The 23,731-nt window shown below is 42.5% G+C and overlaps 1 protein-coding gene across 1 annotated transcript; it reads left to right on the forward strand.

Moving 5' to 3' along the window:
- The first annotated feature begins 946 nt into the window (after positions 1-946).
- On the forward strand, positions 947-19,651 carry lrrc38b (leucine rich repeat containing 38b). The gene is made up of 2 exons (XM_086118519.1): positions 947-2,305; positions 14,123-19,651. Exons 1-2 carry the CDS (start codon positions 1,672-1,674, stop codon positions 14,368-14,370), a joined length of 882 nt encoding a protein of 293 aa, XP_085974645.1. The 5' UTR covers positions 947-1,671; the 3' UTR covers positions 14,371-19,651.
- The last annotated feature ends 4,080 nt before the right edge of the window (positions 19,652-23,731 follow it).

A 23,731-nucleotide genomic window follows, 5' to 3' on the forward strand; every position in this document is an offset into this window, starting at 1 on the left:
CATGAGATCGTGATGTGTAAGATGAAGCTTCATGAACCACTGGGGTATTGCTTCAGATATTGGTTCATTAGTCGATGCTTCATTCAAGTTAGCTCTCGAATGACACCTGCTGTACAGTGGAAAGTACAGGGCATGACATCTTGAAATGCTTTTAAATATTATAGAATAATGTCCGCATATAGCGAAATGAAGCTTCATAAATCATTGAGGCTTTCCAGCCAATCGGTTTGCACATGGTGCTTCATTTGCTCTCTTGCGTCATCAAGTAGTCCAAAATACCAAGCAGTAAGATATATGCACCCACAGAATGAAATAATATTGAAGGCTGAAACCAGAAGTAGCGGTATTGTAGTTTTAGCAGTATGTGCGCAGTCCAAATTTGGAATAAATAAGAAACAGCATTGTGAGTACAATATTTATGAATAACTTTAAATCAGCCTATGTGGCTAATTTGGGTGCATTCCCCAGGCAGAGTTAAAATATTAAACCTAGAATTCACCCTAAGTGGCTGCTTCAAAGCAAAATGGCTTGTTTCAATTTTTTGGTGTCCTGTTATGATCGACGTGTCCACCCAATTTCTTTAGTTGTTTAACTGTTACAAGTCTGAAATTGTGTAAGATTCTAATCCATTCATCCCTTATTTTGGTTCTCAATATGGCTACATTTATCATTTACAAATGAAGATTAGCCCTGCACATGAAAGCATTCTTTGTCGATGTGCAAGATATAAAATGAAGAAAAAGAAATCGCAATTCAAAGGACATCTCCCTCATGTAAATCACCAGTGTAGGTCAACAAAATGGCACCTGCTTCCTCTCTTTGGCAGATTTCAACGATGGTTATTGTGTCGTCACACCACAGGAAGTGACCTCATGTGTTGACAGCGCGGATGAGACACGCCTCCACCGAGGGAGGATGGGATTGTTTGGAGTGTGAGAGTTGAGTCGTGCCACAGTCAGAGGCAGACGTCGAAGCTGCGCGGCTGTGCCTGTGTGTGTACGTGTGTATGTGTGTGTGCCTGCACGCATCATGCTCCCGATTGGATGTTAATTCCCCGCTCCTGATCGGACTTAAAGAGGACAGCTGGGTTGTCTTTTTTTTTTTTTTTCGGTGGGTGCATGCTGGGAGCTCTGCAAGGGAATCATCGCAACACTATTAATAATAAAAGATGGTGGGTGGTATGTCGGGGAGTCTGGGGGGGATAATCTTACACCACGCTTGAGCGATGTTCTGCAGGATTCTCTGTGTGGTCACAAAGGCTTTTCCCACTCGCTAATGGACCGATGGGGGGACGTGGCGGTGGCTTGCCATGCTTGAATCCCATCACCGCGTCCCAGACCTTCTTGGTGACCGCTGCCATATCCGAGGAATACCCCCCTCCACCCTCACCCCCCACACCTTCCCTTTGCCCCCTAATCACGCAACCATCCAATACATCCCTGATCTGTACTTCTGGCTGCTCCAGTGTATTCAACCCCTCTGACGTCTAAATGAGCCCCCTGACATCCTCGTTGCTCTGCCTTCACCCCCTGAGCCCCTCTATATTCTGGCATGTTCCATCAGCGGGGTTGATCCCCCTTTCACTCTCCCGTTCCCCATCCTCGTCCCGATTTCCTGTCCTCTGACCCCTACCCTATTCACCCTCTTTCCCCCAAACTCCTTTGCCCCCCCATGACCATGTTGCCATGTGTCTGCTGGCTCCAGCCTGTCCTCATGGTGCTGACCTCTGTGTTCTGGACCCGGGGGGAGAATTGCCCAGCGACCTGCCTCTGCCCGGACCCCCACACGGTGGACTGCAGTGGCCGCGGGCTGACTCACCTCCCAGACGAGATCCCCCTGGACATTCGCCGGCTCCTGCTGGCTGACAACTGGATACCCCGCATCCCTTCTGACTTCCTGGTTCTGTACAGTGACTTGGTCTATTTGGACTTGCGGAACAACACGCTCTCATACATCGAACCGGGTACTCTGAGCACCTCCTCCAGGCTGGTCTTCCTGGATCTTGGCAGCAACAACTTGACGGAAATCCCAAAGGGCACGTTCGGGGAGTCCCGGAGCTTGATTAAACTGCGACTGGGTAACAACCCCTACCTGAGCATGGTGAGTGAAGACGCCTTCCTGGGCCTCACCTCGCTCCGGGAATTGGAACTGGAGCGTAACGCACTGTCGAGCCTCAAGGTGGGTGCGCTAAGTCAGCTGCCCTCCCTGCGGGTGGTGAGGCTGGAGGGCAACCCTTGGGTGTGTAACTGCAACTTTGCCAACCTGTTTGCGTGGCTCATGGAGAACAGTCATAAGCTTCCCAACGGTAAGCAAATCTGTCAAACTTTTCCTGACACACAGTGTTGTAACATATCACATATATTTAGCTCCTTGTTGGAGAGGGAAACCCCTCCTCCCAAATCTACCGTTCTAATTTAGTCTCGTTCTTCCTCCGCCCCTTAGCCTCCAAAGCAAATGTGTAATATGACACAATCGCCCTTATTTGCGGCTGAACGTGCAATGACAAAAACATGTGAATGGGACTTTTCGTCTCAGGAAAGTAATTTGGAGAATATTTGTATCTTTAGTTCAGATAGATGGTCGTGTAGAATACACTTAAACCCAGTTTGATTGGTTAACATGCTTTTATTTTTATATAATATCCAACGTTTAGTAGAGGTCTTTCTTGAGACTCAATCATCAGCCACTTTCTCTCTGTCAAGCCAGTAATTAGTGGGGAGAACTTACAAGAATATTGTATTGTTATACTGATATGGGGCACTTCTTTTGTACTCCACTTAACTCCCACACTCCGAAAACATGCTTGTTAGGTTCATTTAAGACTCAAAATGTTCCCTTGCTGTGATGGTTGATGTTGAAAAGACCTTTGTCTGCCCTGGGCCCTGTAATTGGCTGGTAACCAGACCAGGGTGTGGCCCGTTTCTCACATAAAAGTCAGCTCTGATAGGCTCCAACTCACCTGTGACCCTAATGAGGAAAGGTGGTGTAGAAATTGGATAAATGGATGTACTCTTTGATCAACTGTCAACCAGCCCAGGGGGGAATCCATTTCTCTTGCCAAAAGTCAGCTGGAATAGGCTGCAGCTCACCAGAGACCCCGAGTAGAACATTATTCTTTGTGTGCCCTGCGAGTGACTGGCAACCAGTCCAGTGTGGACTGTTCTTCTCGCCCCAAAACTCAGCTGGGATAGGCTTCTGCTCACTTGTGACTGAACAGTCTACAAAATGCATTGTTCGACTTTTTTTTCTTTTTTCCTGCACAATCATTCGGTCTATCAATTTATTGCTTTACATAACAGCGGGCATCGGGTAGACATTTTAGGCCTTGTGACTTTGAGTTAGATAACAGGGCACAAGATATGCTGTATGTGTGAGTGCCTCTGAGAAACAACACAAGGCTCACGCTAACGCATCAGACATATTGTACTGTGGTTGTGAGCTGCTTACATGAGCGAATGGGCCTCTAACAACCATGGGGGGTTTACACTATTTGTTCTAGTGCACGCACAAAAAAAGAAAAAAATGAGGCTCTTTAATATCCGCTTTCATTCAGCTCAAAGCAGATAGCATATCCCATCAGACCCTGCACACATAGCTACTACTGAGGCTGAGCCACGCGATTACTATTGATGTCTTTCAGTTAGCGTTGAAGTGCAAGAAAGCCGCAACATGGGACCGGACGAGGTAAAATGAAACAGAGCCGACATTGGAGCTTCACGTGACAAGTTGCTCGTGCAGTTGTTCTGTGCTTGTCCAAATTGGGCCTCAACTAAGAATTTAGGACGAAAATGTGATGCAAATACATGTTCGTGCGGAGGCTACTGCAGAGAGAGAGAGTGGGCGTACTTCTTCTTCTTCTCCTGTCACTGTTCCAAGGTTGTTTGGGTGTGAGTGTTGACCTGCGTATAAAAACAGCTCAAACCTCAAAGGTGCAACAGAAAGCGAGAGTACACACAATCCGATAATCGCACTAAATTTGAGCATCCCCCGTCAACCCTTCTGATCAGTGTCAGTCAAGACCAGATGTCAGATGTCTCTAAAAAAAAAACATCCTTAGTGATTATCCAGTGGTGTGGGATTTGTTCGGGTTTTTCTCTCTCCCTGATCTGCTTGCCAAAAAGCCTGGCCTAACAATCGCAAATACTCATGTATTTGGTCAGGTCAGTCTTGGTACTGAGACAAACATTTGGTTCGAGACTCTCGTGACATCTGAGGATTGCAGCTCAGGCTAAAATTAAGTCTTCAACAGCATGACTTTTTTTTTTTTAATTGAAAGGCATCACTTGAATATTCTTTATTTGACAGAATGTACTACTTTCCTATTGGACAGGGCCTTTTTGCTATCTTGTGTTATCTTAAGGCATTTCAGAAAGAATTCTTTTTTTTTCCCCCAGCAAATAGCTGGTTCCAAAAGGGGAAACATGTGAATAGGTTCATTAGTGCAAAGTGAAATGTGGATAATTATTGTAGAAATATACATTGCGTAGTCTGACATTTTTCTTGCTGTTTGATGTCATGAATGAAATGCTTCTTCCAAAAATGAAAATCGCGCACACACACACACACACACACACACACACACACACACACAGTTGCAAGTCTCAGGCTCCACCTATAGTTGTCATGGTAACAAAAGCCAGGCTTGCCACTGGTCCAGCAGTGTATGTTGTGGGGTGGACTGTCACTCACTTGCATGAGATCGGCATTTTTTTGGGCTATTTTAATTGAACAAATTAGAACGGAGGACTGGTAGTATTTCTCCGCCAGGTATTCCTCTACCAGACCAAATTCATCCAATCTTCTCCAAAGCCTGCCTTTGGAAGAAGTAGTACAATCACAGATAGGATGCTCATTAGCGAATGGAGTTGACACGAGTCTGGTGAGTGTTCCCGACGTGGGTGTTGGGAGCGCATGTTACATTCATCACTGAGTGAGAAACTTAATTGCGTGGCATGTGACAAAGAGCTTCTATATCCTATACAGTAATCCCTGCTGTTCATAAATGACAGGAACTCCAAGTAATTGATCCCTCACCGGGGTTTATATGTTTATAATTGACTGTATTAATCGTCTCAACCGTAAATATAGTGTTCGCTCACTATCCCAAGCCCCCCCCACGAGGTCAGTTTTGACGGAGTAGAGCTTTACCTGTACGATGCAAAATGAAGAATAAATACAGAACTGCTCGTAATAGGCTGCATTCCTAAATGAATGAGAGGTCATGAGAACAAAGTTTTTCTTTTTTTTGTCAGTGTCTTACCGTCATCAGAATCCTGCTTTGCATTAAAGCCAATGGTACAATCCTGGTGGATTAATGTGCCTTTTAACTTGTCGTGCAAACCCATAAATTAGGTGCCATGACTACTATTGCTTCTACTTTGTCATCTTTGAAAACAGAAGAAGAAGCTACTCCTGCCGTAAGTATGCAATTAAGTAAGTAAATGCAGCAGTAGACATGGCAACTAACTTTAGCTTCACACAACAACAATTTACAAGGTGCATTAATCTCCCAGGAGTGTACCTTTTACGTGGCGCGGGATTTTGGTTAAAGCCAAGCCATTATAAGATCAAAAGAAAAACTTTAATGTAGTTATCAAGGCGACGTTTTGTTGACCTTGTCCTCATGTGCTGTGTGTGCAGAGCACGCTCCACTCACATTAATTTCCAAAAGCAGCCGTTAACTTTCCTTTGTACTGCTTGCAATGGGCTCTGTTGTTTTGGGGGCACTTTGAATAACCGAACAGCAGATTTGAATAACATTCCGTGTTTCCAAATGGTCTGAGTGAAGCAACACGCTCAAAATGTATTTCCGAACACTCCCATGATAGTGGAACGGTGATTTTCATAATGTTTAGGCAACCCTGATTTAAGGACTTCCAAGCTGTCAGGTCTCTGTGGGATAATTCACTCGCCATGCTCTCGACTCCTGTCTCAAGTGTTTGATTATCCAGATGGTTCGTGTCTTTGTTTTACAGTGCTCTTGTTCACGTTGTGTATTTCGGTATAATGTTTCTTGTTTATGTATTTTCATTTCTCGGAACTGGATCTCCTTGTCTTTTTATGACAAGCAATATTCGTTATTGAGCCCTTCTTGCCTTTTGCATGTAATTTATGTTACTCTCGTATTATTCTGGCACTTTTTTTTTTTTACCAGTGACCTTTGTTGAACTTTGTCAGTATTGCGTTTTTTTGTAAATAAACGTTTTTGTTCAGACTCCTGTCGATGTTTGTGGGATCCACTAACAGTCCGTAACTTGACGATGTATTACTTCAAGACAATGCACTTCCTTGACACCAAATAATGTACCAAACTAGTTTCCTATTTGGACTATTTCGGTGGCATCCTGTCTGAAAGAGGGCAAAAAATGAAAATAGGTGATTATTGTACTTGGATTATTGTACCGAATTTGTGAATAGTGATTTTAAGTGCTCTACCTGCATAGCATTTCTGTTGCGTCTTGATGGATCAGCCACTATGATATCTCTTTAAATTGTGAGCAAGTCTCAATCCGCATTCTGCAGCAGTCTGTTCTTAATGGTGTGTGCTGCTCGTGAAGGTGTTGATGCTGTAAGTTGGGTGTTAAAACCAATCACAAGGAGGAGGTGCAGATAGTGCTAACTGCTTATTATACAAAACCCATCCATCCATTTTCAACACCGCTTATCCTGAAGAGGGTCGCTGGGGGTTGCTGCAGCCTATCCCAGCTGATATTGGGTGATAGGCAGACTATACCCTGAACTGGTCGCCAGTCAGTCGCAGGGCACATATACAACATGAAAGTTGAAACTCATCAAGGAGCGGTGCTCAGTGGATGACGTCTCCCAAAATGATGCTCAATCGCTATGTGCGACAGTCACAATAAAATATTTGCAAAAAAATATAGATATAAAAGAAAAAGAAAATAAAGCACAAAACAAGTTTTCTATATTTAAATAATCGGGTGTAAATTTTGCTAGCATGTAGGTTGGAATGCAACGAGAGGGTTATGTGAAGTTGTTGGTAACCGGCTGATGATTATTACCCTATCATAAGGAGGAGGTACAGATGATGCTAACTGGCTAAAGCAGAATGTAATGGTTTAAACATATCCTCAGGATGGACATAAAGATATTGCTAATTAAGGCACAGACACGTGTGTTGCTCCCCTCTACTGATCTAAAGGTTGAAATGCAAAGTGCAAGGAACCAAAAGCTGATTTTAAAGACGGTATATTTGGACAAGCACACGCTGCTATTTTTGAAATCGTCCTGAGGTCTTCATGGTTCCCCCGACAGCCTGCATAATGTAGCAGCCAGAAAGCCCCATGCTGCAAAACCCAATTCCCATTTCATTTTACACTTCTTGATTTCCCCCGTGATGCTGAGTTCACCGATTGGCACACTTGTCTGTTTGCATAAGTTTGATTACTGTCGGTCAGTAAGGTGGCAGATGCTTAAAAAAAAAAAACAGAAATGCAGGATGTTTTGGGGGATGGGTTGGGAAAATCTGATTTCCAGACAGAAGATCAGACCAACAAACTGTATTTCTTCAGATGGTGACGACGGAAGTCCCGGGTGTAGTTGTACCAAGTTTAGACATGTTCTGTTGATGACTCAATACAGGATTGTTTCATCCATGTTTAATTAGCAGCTTCTGTTCATTTAATCCACTGTAGTTGGAAGCAGAACGAATTACAAATCACTTGTTTCCTCCCCATCACTTCTGATGGCGCGCGGCTATAAAACCATACACTTGTATATTTTGTTGACAGTGTTCATGATTTTAAACCTGGTTCTCACAGGTGCTACTTTGGGGGATGTAAATACATTCGTTCCCCCATTTCAATTCACTAGATTTTCACCTGCTGTGATGTCGGTTCTAAGTGAGTTTATTTAGGTACTGGCGTGGAAACGCTAACCAGATCCAGATGTAATGAACTGAACCGAAGTATGCCATTTGGTGGACCCGTAGTCATAGTCGAGGTCATTAAAGCTACTGGACGGCATTATGTGTTTTTTGCCATCTATTTCAAGAGAGGTTAAACGTGTTGAAGTGCAATTAATTGGGGCACGGCGTCTCGAGAGTGGAGGACATGATTTCTGTATAGGTTGGGTTCACAAAATATTGCTTTTTGATAGTGCATTTGGGTAGTTCAATGTTTATTTAAGGGATGAGTGCAAACATGATCTAGTGTTTTCTTGTCCACCGGTGACTTAAGGATGAACAAAGGCTATGTATAATTCAGGGTGACACAGTTCTCTGGGTGGATTGGCCAGGGTAATTGGAGCTGGAGCCGCCTGTGGGGTATGGCAGGCCAGCTCAACGAGCAGCTTTGCCATAAAATAGGAGCTCATTTGATGGGGGATTCAGAGTCTCAATTTTCATTTGTAGCCTATCAAGTTTCCTGTAGAAAGCTGCAAAACGCAGTGTCGTCTTAAAAAAAAAATAGTAAGCCACAAGCCGCCTACGACATCACTGGCTATTTTTTAACACAGGCTGGCATCTTTTTGTATCCTAGCCTGATTACTGAATGCTACTTTGCACCATGATGAGCTGTTATCGAAAGGCCATGAGGAGCGCTGATGAAACGTACCGTGATTGGGTCTCATTGCAGAAGGAATCCCCTCCTGAGTGATGCACCCCCGACCCACGCTGTCGCATGAACGCTCGTCATTCTGCATTTCACTCGCCTCCCTGCTCAGTCGGCTCCTTCCCTCCCCCACCCTCGCCGTGACCTATGAATTTTTCATTGCCTTTTTTACGACTTTATGGCTCCGTGATGGGCCCCTGAATGGATCTTCATTACATCTGCCTGATAGTTAATCGGTGTGATGCATTTCAGGAGATTCAGTCATTATCGCATCACCTTCTGTGCCCGTGTCATGGACAACATGGTCATTGTACGAATGAAAGGCAGATGGTAAAATCAACAGTGTGTCGTTAAAGGGGGGAGGAAAAACCACCGCTGATAGCGGTCTGTCACGATGAGGTAGATCAATCATGACTGGAGATGGCGGATTAATCATCCCCTGGCTGACTTTAATCCCACGTGTAATACATTAAATGTCCATGCTTGGAATGTGAAGGATTGGTGCGGCATCATACCATTAGTTATAAAGCTAGCATGTCATTAAAGCTGACTGTTCGCGTGTCTCTTTACCCCTTGACATGGACACTAGGTAAAGAAAAATACAGTGGTCTTCCCTTTACAGATTGTCTAAAGCAGGCCATGTACATGAACCAAACCAGAAACATTGTTTACAAACCCAACAACTTGCTGGACCAGAGCAGGCCATTTCCAAGACCGAGAAAACAACAATCTTGTGATGAAGAGGGGTCTTGCCCACCTACCTTAAATGCATCAGGCCTCTTTCTGTCGACTGTTGTTCTTAGTGCTAGTCTGGTTCCACCTATCGGATACTTCAAATAAAAGAAGAAATTCTGGTGAAATAGTCGTCAGATGTTGAATCAGTTATGTGTTGATTGCCACAAAGCAATGCGCAATGTGACACGCTATGTGTTCATTGGCCTAGATTTATTGTTTTTTGTGTAGCGTTTTCTGTCTACCAAGTGTGTATCTTCTGCATACACTCCGCTCTAAAAGGTATTGGAACCATCGAGGCTAGTTCCTTTAGTTTTGCTGTGACCTGAAAACATTTGGCAGCTCATCTTTTACTACTTTATTACCAAACATTTGCATTCTTCATTCGTGGGGTTTTGCCACGTTTTTCTTCTTTGGACGGTATTTTGTGGATTGTGCTGTTCGACGTCCTCAATGGCATGTAAAATGAATGCTCCATCAGGTTTAAGTTGGGGGAATGCAGTAGCCTGTCGAAAATCAGGTATTTACTTCTGGATATGATACACAAGTTATGTAGCGGTATTTGTAACAAAACATCAAATGTACAGATGAACAGGAGTATTGAGTGACTAAGACTTGGACCAGAATGCAGAGTACAGTCTCGTGGACTCGCCAAGTACGGTCTTCCTAAGGACATATGAGAGAACATTCTTCGAAAGAATTCAAGTCTCTTGGCTGTATTGTTTTTAATGTCCACCCTGACTTGTTTTTCGGTAGCAGCATGAAATGCATATATTTTTGTAGCCAAGCCTTCACAAGTAACTGATTGATGCATCCTTGGATTAAGGTACCTGACAAGAACAACATCCGGGTATTCCATGCATTCTTGATTTATTTGTTCTTTCAATTGGAATAGTTCTTGGGCCGTGACTGGTGATGGCTCACAAGCTCCCAAGGGCGTAAGAACTACCAAGCACGCTGATTGAGAAACAGCCGTCAGGTTTAGTTGAAAATCCTTTTCTTGCAATAATTGTATTAATCTTATTGGGCCCAATGAGATGACCAAACATTTGTATTTTTCTCTTGGGATGCTTTGCCAGCGGAGGTTGGGAGGTTACTCCTTTCAGTCTCCTCGGGAGCAGGTAAACTGCATGCTCCATCGGGATTAAGTCCAGGAATGGACTTGGCCCGTCTAAAACCTTGCCTCATAATCATTCAAAAAGAAATAAATTGGTCTCACCGCTGCAATAATTTTGGAAGGGAGTGTGTGTTCTTCCGGGAAAATGATCACACTTTGTCTTTTTCTTCATCATTGGATTTTGCTGATGGGAGACTTTCAAGTCACGGGAGAGGTTACAATTTTCTACTTATGTTCTCATCACGACTAATCTGTAATCGCTTCTCAGGGAAGACACTCACAGTTTTACATTTTTAAAAATCCATTTCCTTCCTCCTGTCCTCTAATGTCACTGAGCTGCTTTGTTACCAGCGGTGACAGCGAGAGGCTGGAATTGTTTTCACCTTGTGAGTCAGCATGAGTGTCATTGTGTCAAAATGGGGACTTCCTGTTGTGGGAATCAGCCGAGTGTTAGAAGCAGCGTCTGACCCCAAAGCACGAAGTAATCCTGCTATAATGTTGCCATTTCGATGTGAAGTAAAGGCTCTTTTCTAAAGGTTGTGTCTGTTTGCATTTTCATGAATCCTGGCCATTCAAGCAGAATGGATTACTCAATTAATTCATCAATTCACAGGAGGCCACGGCTAGGAAAAAGCCTGGGAAATGTTTTTCTCATGATAATATCCACTCAAAGCTCCCCTGAGTCAAAGTGTACAAGTGCCTGCCATATTGTTTGTTGTGCAAGAATAATCGAGTCCAGAGTCATAACAAGCCACAATATTTTCAGTTCATTATTGTGAGGGCGCTTAACCTTATTACCACTTGTAAGACCAGGCCTTAAGCATTTTTGTCTGGAAGCTCACTCTCGGACACATACAGCATGTTTAACAGGTCTTGTAATTAATGCCATCATTAACCAGTGTGCTCTTTCTCACCTGAATCAATAACATTGGCTTCTGGTCAATTGAGCGCTGACTCATGAGATTCTGATCCTGAACCAGACGGAGGAGGCTTCCGTTGGGTTATATGTCGATACTGCGCTAATGCTCCAGACATAACACCGGGCATTTAGGACCTATAACAACCACTAGCCCCACAAGGTCATTCAAGCAAGACGTTGACATGTCACGGTGGAACCAGTATATTTCATACTTTTACAGCTTTCAGACTCCGATCTGAGAAAATATCCCTTTTTTGTCACAAAACGTCCGCCCATCCATGCATTTCCGTCGTGCTTTTTATCTTGAGGCTCACAGGTGAGCTGGAGCCAATCACAGCGGACTTTTGGCAAGAGAAGTAGGGTTCACCCTGGACCGATTGGCAGATTTACTGTACGATAGATAACCATTCACACTCAAATCATCATTTTCTAGTGATACAGGGGAGATAGATGGATAGATAGATACTGTATATATATGGAGCAATTACTGTTAAGCATTAAAGGTACGGTAAATACTTTATACTGTATATACTTTTCTCTTGAGTAAGGACAAAATGGCATGTGATTTGAAATGAAAAATGAAGGGCAATAACTCGTGGAAGGTACATTTGAACTTCAACTTTAGAAATGTTGAAGTTTCACAATGAAATTGTGAAATGTAAATATCATATGTTGAGTTCAGTAGCTCTACTGTGGCCATTTACGTGCTAGATTTACCTTAATTGTTTCTGCAGTGAAGCTGCTGAAGGTGGGTGTGCTGTACTCAAGTGGCAAGACTTAAAACACTGCGAGCAAACACTTGATAGTTATTAAATCAGCTCCCTCTGCATTGCCTGCAGACTTTGCAATATCAGATAAAAAAAATCTTCAATATAAATATTTGAATTGTTCTTTCTGGCATCCGTCCTGTGCCTTAGTCGGGATTTGAACACATTCCAGCCCTTTTCAGTGGGGTTTGAGCATTATATCTCACTTGAAATCAAAATCAGCAAAGGCCATATGATCAGATTATCCAGTGATGATCTTTTGGTGAGCAGCGTGTAGGTTGTTTTTTCCTTCCCGATCTGCTTGCAAGATGGTTGGGACCTGCAATCATAAATGCTGAACATGCTCAATTTTTACAACAGCAAATTCTTCTGTGTGTGGTCAACACTGAGTTGGGCCAGGCTTTGGACTTCACGACTGTGACATGAAACACATTATTTGAGGCCTTTGTGATTGTGATGTGAAATGGAACTATAACCACAAAGGCAACAACCTCTTTTTAGATTACAACTGTTCTTTCTCAGAGTTGGACATTAACGGTAACCTGATGGCTGCTGTGCTTGGTACAGTAATCCCTCGTTTATCGCGGTTAATGGGGACCAAAACCACCCGCGATAAACGAAAATCCGCGAAGTAGCGACCAATTAACATATATATATATATATACTGTATATATAAAAAACATTTGCCCCACATGGGCCTTTGCGCTTGAGCAGAGCGCACCAACACACACACACACACACACACACACACACAGGCCAGTGATCCCTCCTGCGTGCAGCAGACGTGTTTATGATTCGTCAATACGGTTGTTTAGACAATTAAGGATGGAGAGACCTGCTTCTGTTCTTATAAGTCTCTCTCTCTCTCTCTCTCTCTCTTTCTCTCAGCAACACACATACACTCACCTGCGCCCATGCGTGCACGCACACACGCGTGCCCCACGTGGACCTTCAGCGCTTGAGCAGAGTGCGCACACACTAGCACGCATAGCAAACAACACTTAGACACTGATTTTTGCGGACTTCAAAAAAAAACAACTATTTTTTATTTATATGAATGTTTGAAAAAAACCCGCGATGCACCGAAGCTGCGATAAACGAATTGCGAAATAGCGAGGGATCACTGTATGTCGTCAAAAACAAGACAATACAAGGAATTTTTTGTTATTGTAAAGTGTCCTTGGGTGTCTTGAAAGGCGCTTATAAATAAAATCTATTATTATTATTATTATTAATCTGTTAAATTATTTGAACAAGTAACACTCAAGTGATCAAGGGGAAAAGCATGAAAATGCGAGCGGTTTGCACAGCCCGACCACATCAACATTAGTAGTTTAGACGCTAATGACTAGCCGGCAACCACCGGATGAAAGCAGCAATCAATTGTGTCATCTTCCGATCAGTCACATTAGCAAGTATTTGTTTTATGTTGAGAGGGAAGAAATTTCATCTGTGCTGTATGTTACACATACACATACACATACAGTACATTTGACAATAAAGTTTATCCAATCCAATCCAAAAAAAAGTAGCAACTGGACTTGGTGGATTTTTGCCGCAGTAATTTTGGGACTTTCTTGAAACTTAAAGGTTAGGAATTGAGTCTTACAACTTGTATATCTGTGACTTACTCGCGCCTCTGTACTAAACAATATCGGAAGAACACACTCGCAATTTTTTTTTCCCTCATCATGTGAGGAGTCGCTTACGTCATTTAACGCTGGTGATGTCTGTACCCCGTCATACTTGCAAATAATGATGAGGTTTACAATTTCCAACACAACGAAATGGGTTTTCAGTGGAAATAATTAAAATCTTGGATGACATTTATGTTAGGGCATATTGCACAACAATAAGCCTCAGTCCTGCCTGCTTGCCTTTGCATGTTACATAATCTTTTGAATGGACGGTGTGCAAAAGCATTGGCCCACAACTCGCAACATGGCGTCAATCACTCGCGAGCCCGCTTCAGCATGTCTGGCAAATCTGTCTAATCTCCTTTTCTCTCTGGGTCCAGGAGTGGAAGGCATGGAGTGCTCCCTCCCCATGGACGGTCGGCGCGTGTCCCTGACCCAGCTCTCCAAGGACAGCTTCCGCGAGTGCCAGGCCAGCCTGACTCTGACGGATCTACTCATCATCATTTTCTCGGGCATCTCTGTGTCTGTGGTAGCCATCATGACCAGCTTCTTCCTGGCTTCCACAGTCCACTGCTTCCAGCGCTGGAGTAAAGGTTCCAAGGGTGACGAAGAGGAGAGCGAGGAGTGATGAGGATCTACCTTTACAAAAGGCTCGTCTCATCTGGTTGTTTCTGGCGTGGACTCCACAGACAAAAGTATGCGATGCGGCGACAGATTTGTGCTGCTTATTCCTGGTGAAGGCCCAGGATTTTTTTTTTCTTTTAATAGAATGATCTCAGCCTGGTACAGTTATTGATTTCTTTGCAAAGAGGCATCTAGTATGGTATGAAAAGTCACTCCTGAGGGATAGATAATATCAGCTCCACTCAAAATATTTTGGAATTTTTCAAACATGGCTTGGGTATCAATTTGCAAAAAAGAAACCAAACCAAAGGTTTGGGCTGTGTTCACACCTGTAGCTTGGTACTTGTGTTCGGGCCAAAGTATCAAAAAGATATGCTGTTGAATTTGGTGACCTTGGAATTATACACCTTTATCATTGCATCAAAATTGGTCCATAATTTTCATGAAACTCAAATTTTCCAAAGCAGTTGAGAGTTCATAACCTTGCCAGCAAGCTGAATTCTCGCGGTATTTGTGCATTGACAAAACCCTGTGAATGCATCTTGTCCCGAGGCCGCTGATTTTCTCAGAGCGACATCACTGAGGGGCGGACCGATCACAAAGCAACAGTGTGTTTCGGGGGATGGATATGCGGCTGTGGCAAAGTTTTTCTCAGTTGACAATCAGCTTGATTAAATAATCGTGTTATTTATGATGCCCTTTATCTGCATACCGGTATTTACATTGCAAAAATGACAATTATCACTCAACGTCATGATGCCATCTGTGCCAATCATTGAGATGAGAGGACTCAGCTGGTCAAAACAAGACGCATGATGGTGACATTTTCACCCATTGCCCGGATTGGTCAAAACTAAAATTTTCACAAGTTGATGCATCGCCCGATCGATTTAATTTCTGACTTGCAGGTGTGTCTCAAAAAAATTGAGTATGGGATAAAACTTTATTTCAGTAATTCAACCGTAAAAGGGAAACCTGCCTTTTGCATATGCAGTACATTCACTGCACGCAGAGTGAAAAATTTCATGATTTTATTATTTTGATGAATATTGCTTCCAGCCAATGAACACCCAAAATTCACCATCTCAAGAAATTAGAGCATTACATTAGAAACAATCAAAATTGTTTTTATTTTTAATTCTTTTTGGGGGGACACATTACGTCAAAATTGGCCTTCTGCAATTTATTTCTGATGAACTTAATAAGCCATGTGCAATAGAGTTTCCCTTTTGGAATTGAACTACTGAAATAAATCTACTTTTCTGGGATATTCTATTTTGTTGAGATGAACCTGTACAAATACCTTAGTGTGTCCGCTTCATGTGCCACATGCACACATCCGCTACAAGGGTAATTCAGCAAATTGACAATGAAGTGCTGCCTCCATGAGTGAAAACAGAATTAACACTTTTATTGTCATTATTGATGCTTGCTTCTTGTCTTACTGTGTGCTCCCGGAACTCCCTGGTAACGAAAGCCATACTTAGTAGTTGCCCCGAAGTCGCGAGGGGTGTGGTGAGCAGCCTCTCATTTGCATAAACCTGGGCCGCTCCTTCAAAACAGCAGAGGCCTGAAAATGGGGGCAAAAAGTATCCTGTGACACTTGATCTGTGAAGAGTTTTGACAGCATCATGTTACATAAATGTTGCTGAAGTCCCTATAAATGGAAAGTAAATAAGTCTTCTAAATTTGAAATACTACACAAAAGAGTGTTCACCGATCCAAATTTTAATGATTAAAGAAATCAGCAAGCATATAAAATTAGGCTTGAAAATCCTGACAAATCAATCCTTTTTTCCTGCTCCCATATATAGTGGGCATGTCCGCGGAATGTGTGAAATCACACCACACAGAAAAATGGATGCTACTTCATCGAGCATATTTCAGTCAAAATATATCCACTGAAAGCTTCTGGCGGCTGGAATATCCCATCAGGTCATCACAGGGTGCTAGCCACCAGCTAGCATATGAGCTAACAGGTTTGGGCCTGGTCATGATAACACTGTAACTCGCAGTTGCACTTGTCAGCAATTTTAAAGATTTATTTGGCCATCAATTAAACACAGATTTTCAGTACTCGAGGGCCGGCCCAGGCCCTGTCCTCGCGAAGAGTGGCGGTCCACTGTATTCCATGCTTTTGTCTTTGCACTTTATTATCAAACATACGTAATGTATTCTGAGAGAAATTTCTGAATACATTTTACAGGGTCTTTAAGACAGTCTGGACAGATTTAGATTGTGAACAAATGTACAAGGTTTCTCTTTTAACAATGCTCCATGTCTGTGGTCCCTGTGAAATGAACTGAACCTCACCCTAGTTGGCTTACAAGCGGCCCAAGACCACATGTTCAAAAGGTCTGGGTTTGATTTTTTGGGTTCGGATGTTAGCGTTGTAACACTTGACGAAAACGAAATGCAGCTGGTTTTACCGACTCCAACAAGTGTGAAAACAACCGCAATCAAGTTTTCAGAGGGTTACTGTGACAATGTAAGCTGATCATACCCTACGAAATATCCGAAAGATGTCATACAGACCAATGACCTCAATATTAATTCCCCGCTTCTCCCTCTGGTCTCACATCCTGTCATTCAAGCTGTGTTTTTCTACCAGGCCAGAAAATAGGACATGTACAGCAGACAGGCAGATTCCACGGTATATATTACATAGTCACACACACGTTTATGTGCTACAATTAAAACAAGCATCATCATATGAAGCCAGAGAATATAAGATTTCATTAGCTTGATGTAGAAAGATGAAATAGCTCTGAGTATAATCCTCACAATTAGAACATAAAAAAACCAACAATGTGGTATTATAAACTAACATGTACAACTATCGTGTCAATGAATGCACTTTAAATGGTGACTCTAATTATGTGACAGCCCTAATTACACCGTTCCAACTGTTTTTGTCCTCATCTGCCAAAGATCAGGTTGAAGTAAAGAGAGCCTTTTGGATTTTTATCTGGTTTTCAATGTGAGTGTTTCAAACTCATTCAGCTATCATTGTCACATTACTACCAGGGCACTTGAGGCCCTTAGACATCATCCTGAAATCTATCCATTTAAAAGTCCCCATTATAACCAGTCACTTAATAGATCAGCGGTCCCCGTGATAATGATGATGATCTATTGTGCTTTTTTTTCCTTCTTTTAGAAGCGTTCTTCCAAGGTATGAAGCTAAAGAGTTTACAGGAGAGGAGAGTTGTGATTAACAAAAATATGACAGCCACATTTTTCATTCTGATTAAAAGTGACCTGAATGCATGAAATTGGTTTGGGAATGACTACGGGTCATTTAATGACTACGGGTGTTTGCGTTCAAGAATTCTGCAGAGAGGTGGAAATAATTGTGACACAAGGAATGGAAAGACACACACACATGAATAAATAAATAACAAGATAAAGGATGCTGGAATGCCGGTGTTCATTGGTTTTAATGAGTTGTGGTCACCTTGAGGGTGAAGCATTCTCAGCACAAAGTAACATTACAGGCAAAACCACAGGGTCAGTGGGGTACACACATATACTGACGAACATGCCAAATGTGAACGTTTTCCCTCCCTTAGATCAAAGTTAGCAAAGGCCCAACTATCAGAAGTCTCCAAAAGATTAACCTACGGTGGAATATTTTTTATTTTTTATTTTTTATGACTGAGCAACGTGGGAAAAGAGTCAGAGTACGACATAATACATAGTAACCTGTGAGAGGCAGCGTGGGGCTACAGGGCATATATGAGTTATGACAATCATAAATGTCAAGCAACAATAGCAGAAGAATTAGGACGCAACCTGTATTTTGCTCAACTCATATGCCCTGTTGCCTCTCATAGGTTACAGTACTACGATGTATTATGTAGTACTATGACAGACAGCTGGTTCAGGGGCAGGTGGCCTGCGATTGTTGTGTGTGGTATTTTGGTAATCTTGACCACATTCAACCTTCTACATACTTGCGGATGGGCACCCCCGGATTCACGTACTTGCAAAAATGTATTTTTTGTTGTTGTTGTTATGTGTTGGGTCATGTTTAAAAAATTGTTTGTGGTTACAAATCAATGTGTGTACCCCGCTTAAGAGCTGTTGTGTGTTTACTGTTCTGTAAAAGAAAATCACTTAAAAGCAATCATTTAAACTACTGTTCGAAATTCAAATTGGCTGTTTTGATGTTTATGGGGGGTGGGGGGGGGTCGTCAGGTCAAGAAGACACAAACATACAGAGGGTCGGGCCCGAACCCTGCTACACATAGCGAAAATCAACGAGTTGTTAAGGCCTCCCCATTAAAATGTTTATAATTGCCTATAATTACTATAAAATGGCAGCAAATCTCTACATGAAGCTCCTCAACTCACTCAACATCGTATCTTGACACAAAGATTCCTCAATATGGCGCCAAAAAGAAAGTTTTTCACTGTAGACAGCAAATCACAATTAATATGAGGAAATGCTACCATCAAAACTATGAAGGATGTGCACGAGCCTTTTTCGTGAAAGCTTATCTCCTGCAGTTTTAAAGTTTATGACTTTATGTATGTTGGTTGGCTAGCTAACAAGGCTCAGTGCTAAAATGGACCTGTTTCCACTACCTTCCATTCCCTTAGACATCACAATGACTAATCATTGCTTACTCCTTAGAAAAGTCGGGGACATTTGTAGATCACAAAGCTGATTAGCATGCAACATCATGAAATCAACTAGTTCACATGTTCCAGAATCAAAATCCTGAGACGTTGAGTGTGATTTTCTCATTCAACAAACATTTCCCTCAATGTAGTGGAAAGAATCACACAGGGACTTTGTTTTTATACATATCATTATGGGTTCCAACTACTGTGTAGTTGCTGCATTGACAAATTCTTACGTTAGCTTAGCTCTTGGCTCTCAACGCATAGTTTCGCATGACGTGACTTCTTTTTTCTCGCAAACACCGGGACATTAGAGCATGCACTGCTGCATTAACTATTCTTAGATTCATGTCTATTTTTATATTAAACCTTTCAGAATGGAGTGTTTATTTATTGCCAGACCGCAGGCCCCCCTGGGTCAGTGTTGACATTGCAGATTCCAGTGGCCACCTCTTGTCTACGGTTTTGTCAGATGCAGATTGAAGACGCCCCATCGAGAGAGATGACTAGTCAGAGTCAAATTGAGATTAGAAACAGCAACGACCGTGACGTCGTTGTTGCACATGAATGCATTTCGAAATGTCAAACACGTCATGTATGTAGCTGTATTCTGTTGTTTGGTTATAAAACAAAAATAAAATCGTTTTTTTTCTGTCTTCTGGTCTCTTGTATATGCGCCTTTCTTCTTTTCATGAGCCCTTTATGGATGTGAATCCTCAAAATGATCATCAAACTTTGACCCCATGCTTTTCGTCCATGAGATGGTTTGGGAAAATTCCCTAGTTGTGTCTAGTCCAAGTGTGAGCCTTGGAATTCGCTCAAAATGATTTCACCAAACTGCCTGATTGACTTTTCAATTTGTAGCCTTGAGACTTTGCCTTGTATCCTGTAATGGAAAACGTGTCGACCCAATTTTTGTGACAATCAGTCAAATTTGTGTCTTTTTTTTAAAGCCTTCCATGGGCCAATTGCTAAATTGATCACTTCCACTATTATTTTTATGATTTTACAAATTGACTAACAAACAGTAATTCCAAGAGGGCTTTTCCAATGTAAGCCATAAATATCATTTTAAGATTCCCTTCTTACATGTTAGTGCAAATGTGACACATACAATGTCAATAATGACTATTCGGCAACAGTGAACCATCCCCCCACAATCTCGCTAGTTCACAGTCTCAGCCTCATCTGTAAACACAGCACGGTGTGTTATTTCACCCAGAACTGTGATCGCTGCGACTATGCAAAGCGGTGCTCTATTTTGGGAAAGGGCGTCTGGGAAAATTAGAGGCTTAAGAAGAAAAAAAACCAAAACGTTTAATGCCACCTGCTTGCATAATGTTCAGCTGATTATTTGCAATCACCCTTTTGCAGAAACCAGTTGTGCTGCAACATAAAGGAATTCACTCCTGCCTTCTTGTTTTAGTGTCTTTCAATGACATACAATACACATTTTGGCAAAAAAAAAAAAAAAAAAAGACCAACGTCATGATCGGGAGGTGTCACTGCAGGACGTGGTGCAGCTCGTAATGAGGATTCTCCTGCAACCATTTACCTCATCCGGTTGTCACGGCAACACAGCCAGGCCGGAACATGGAGCGAGAGGCCCCCACCCGTATCGCCACTCCACCACCCCGTTCCCCCCCGTCCACGTGTCCACGACTAACTGGATCTGGCATCGTGCACCCTCATGAACCAGCCTGTGACTTTCCTCCCATCATCGTGCGGATATATGATGGGGGTCGTCACGCTCGGATTGACGAAAGTTTGCCACGTATGATGGAGCTCATGACTGTACAGGGGGGCCTCGGGTTTCGACGTTTCGAGGTTACGAACGGCGAGCAATGGACTAGTTTGCACAGCACCGTAAGAATACGTAGTCAAAATTACGGCCATGCAGGAATAATATAAAAGTACAGTGAAGTATTTGTGTTTAGTTCTGTGGAACCTATCCTCAGCTATTCTGTGAAAAAACGTGTTCATATTCTTCGAACGCTTTCTGTAATGATCTAAGATGCCTCTAAAACCCTGGCTATAAAGAAAGATATGACTAATAGCTCAAGGTTTTCCAGTGGGATTCGGGTTCTGAGAGGTATGTAGAGTGGTCGGGTTTTGGTTGCACGACTGAAACAGAGGCTAATGTGTCTTAATAGAGTAAGTGCACACCCATTATTATCCCGATCCTTTACTCTGATCCATAACCTGTTATCATAATACAAACTCAAACCCGAAAACATGAACTCGAACCTAAAAAACTCTTAACTGCAAGTCCAGCCGTGCCCAAAAGGCAAAGTGGACCATTGCAAAAACATGATAGTTAGCAACTGACACCTGCAAATTAAACGCTGCAATGGAAGAACTGCAGCGCTGTATCTGGTTTTGAGGCTCCACATATACAGTATACTGTTCTTTAATATTTTTTTGAACCACAAAAGCATGATTGTCCAGAGGCGGATTGCCAGAGAATCAGGTCAGAATAAATGAGAACGTTTGGCTACAGTATTTCAAAGGTAAAGGTAACTTTAACGAACCAAAATTATGTTCTATTACTCAAGTATCACTTTATTCTTGACAAAAATAAATACATTTAAAAAAATGATGACCTGTGCCTGTTCCCCCTTACCTAACCGGGGGGTGGGGGGGGGGGGGGGGGGGCTACCCGCAACCCCATCCAAGATTCAAAGTTTCAGTGTGAAGAATACTTGTTTGTCCATTTATGATGGGCGAAGGTAGAAGTGAACAAATGAAGCCATGTTGACCTCGTCCCTCGCATTCACTATTGGTATAAGGTGGGAAAAAAGTTGGCTCTTACAGGCTTTTTCAGGCAGTGCGAGAGGCTATTGATGTGATAACATCCAAAGCTGACACCATCTGCTTGAGTGAACACTTGGTACTCTGCTTTGCTCGGACCAGATTGACATTTTGCCCATGCAGCAAACATGCTACTAATCCGTGGTAGTGCGATGCATTTGCAGCTAAGATCACATGCAACCACCCTCTCATCTATTTAGGTCACGCATGAGTTCACCAAGAGAGAAAATCCCTCCATATTTGACCTCAATACTGCAAGGACACTCAGTATCAAATGCACCCACTCTCAAAGAGCAAAGCCGAGACATACGCTTGTTCCACAAAGCAATAGCTACATTTTATGGAAAATTTGGCCATATCAAGAGAACATGGGTGAAATTGGAGACGGAATGAGAGTGGAATAAGGGACGCTGTGTTCAGCTGTGAGCATCGGTGCATGGTGGTGGCAAACTGAACTCACCCACTGCACCAAAGTAAGCCAATTGAAATGTGATTGGATTTGAGTGTAGCGTTAACATATATAGTTTACATAATGTTACCCTCACCCTTAACCGTACACTAAGTGTACTATAATGCCTACATCCTACTGTAAGCATGACCACAATCCCTACCATCACTTGGAAATCAGCTTAACCTAACCCTTAATACTTAACCCATTTCCCTCCGGTTACATCCTATATTTTTGTCACTTTTGTCAGCATTTATCAGATACCCTGTACGAGCAATATTTCCATTTTCTGAAAGGAAGATTAGGGGTCATGTATTAAAATAATAATAATAATAATAATAATAATAATAATATTCGAGTCAATGCTCTGGAGATAAAAATCTCCTACACCGAATGTGTGACCTCCTACGTTCTCATAGGTTTATATGCTTGTCTTTCACAAGCCCTAACCCCACCTCTCACTTTAAGATCCCCCCTGCCCCCTCCTCACTACCAAACTCACCCCTCCCTTGCTCCACTTTGCCAGTCAGCCACACCCACCTCATTAGCCACTCTGCTCACCTGGGCACACCTGGTGCTTCTAATTCATCATCTTTAAATTCAAGCCTCTCCTGCTCTCTTACTCTTTGGCAGAATATTGTTTCATCCTCATGCAAGATTTAGCAGCGGGGGATTAATCACACAAAGTCAACACCCTGCCTCGAACAGTCCTGATTCGTCAATTTCCTGGTAATCACCTCAGCATTCTATACCTCGAATACAAGTTCTGCCATCTGCTTTGTGTTTACTTGTCCCTGTGGCTGTTTGGTATTGTGCTGCAACAACATCACTGTTTGGGTTTCCCTGCTCTGCTACTAGTGGACATTCAAAAATCATTCCCAATGTTTACGATGATACCCGTGATACTCAATCTTATTTGAGATCCCTACCTCACTTTAGCTCTCTTTCTTTCTCTGCCTCTCTTGTTCCCTTTCATTCTCTTGTTCACGCTTTCTGACTCTCCCTCAAGTTCGGTCTCTCTGACTCGAAACCTATCGCCGGCTTTCTCTCGTTTTAGCAGGTGGCTCATGTTGCAAAAAATATGCTTTTCTTTATTTTTCCATGCATATTACTTTGAACACCACTGCCAGAGGATAGCCATCTTTTTTGGTTTGATGAAGATCTGTGATTGATAACATGTTTCGATATGTAAGATACGTCACGTAAAAATCAATAGGCTTCTTGAAATGCTGTCAAAGAGGACATGAACATACGTGGATTGGACGGGCGGCCGTGTCGAAATGCGCACAAACGCGCTAAATTGATGAGTTGCCTTGAGTGGTCATCAGTTGTCTGTTTTCATTCAATTCCTGGATGAAACGCGTTACGACTGACTTACGATGGTGGCAGCCACAAAGAGCAATAATCAACAATGGCAAGAAGCTATGTATAACTCGGAGAGAGAGAATCTTAATTTTAGTCCTACGCTAAAAATAAA

Source organism: Hippocampus guttulatus, chromosome 8 (assembly GCF_054856545.1).
Source record: "Hippocampus guttulatus isolate MCC_2025c chromosome 8, RoL_Hgut_1.0, whole genome shotgun sequence".
Taxonomy (NCBI): Eukaryota; Metazoa; Chordata; class Actinopteri; order Syngnathiformes; family Syngnathidae; genus Hippocampus; species Hippocampus guttulatus.

What these genes read in the sequence shown, in the direction of transcription:
- lrrc38b (XM_086118519.1), top strand. Translation starts at nt 1,672, where the DNA reads ATGACCATGTTGCCATGTGTCTGCTGGCTCCAGCCTGTCCTCATGGTG. An exon ending in CAGTCATAAGCTTCCCAACG is followed by an intron (nt 2,306 to 14,122) that starts GTAAGCAAATCT and finishes CTCTGGGTCCAG; the next exon opens with GAGTGGAAGGCATGGAGTGC.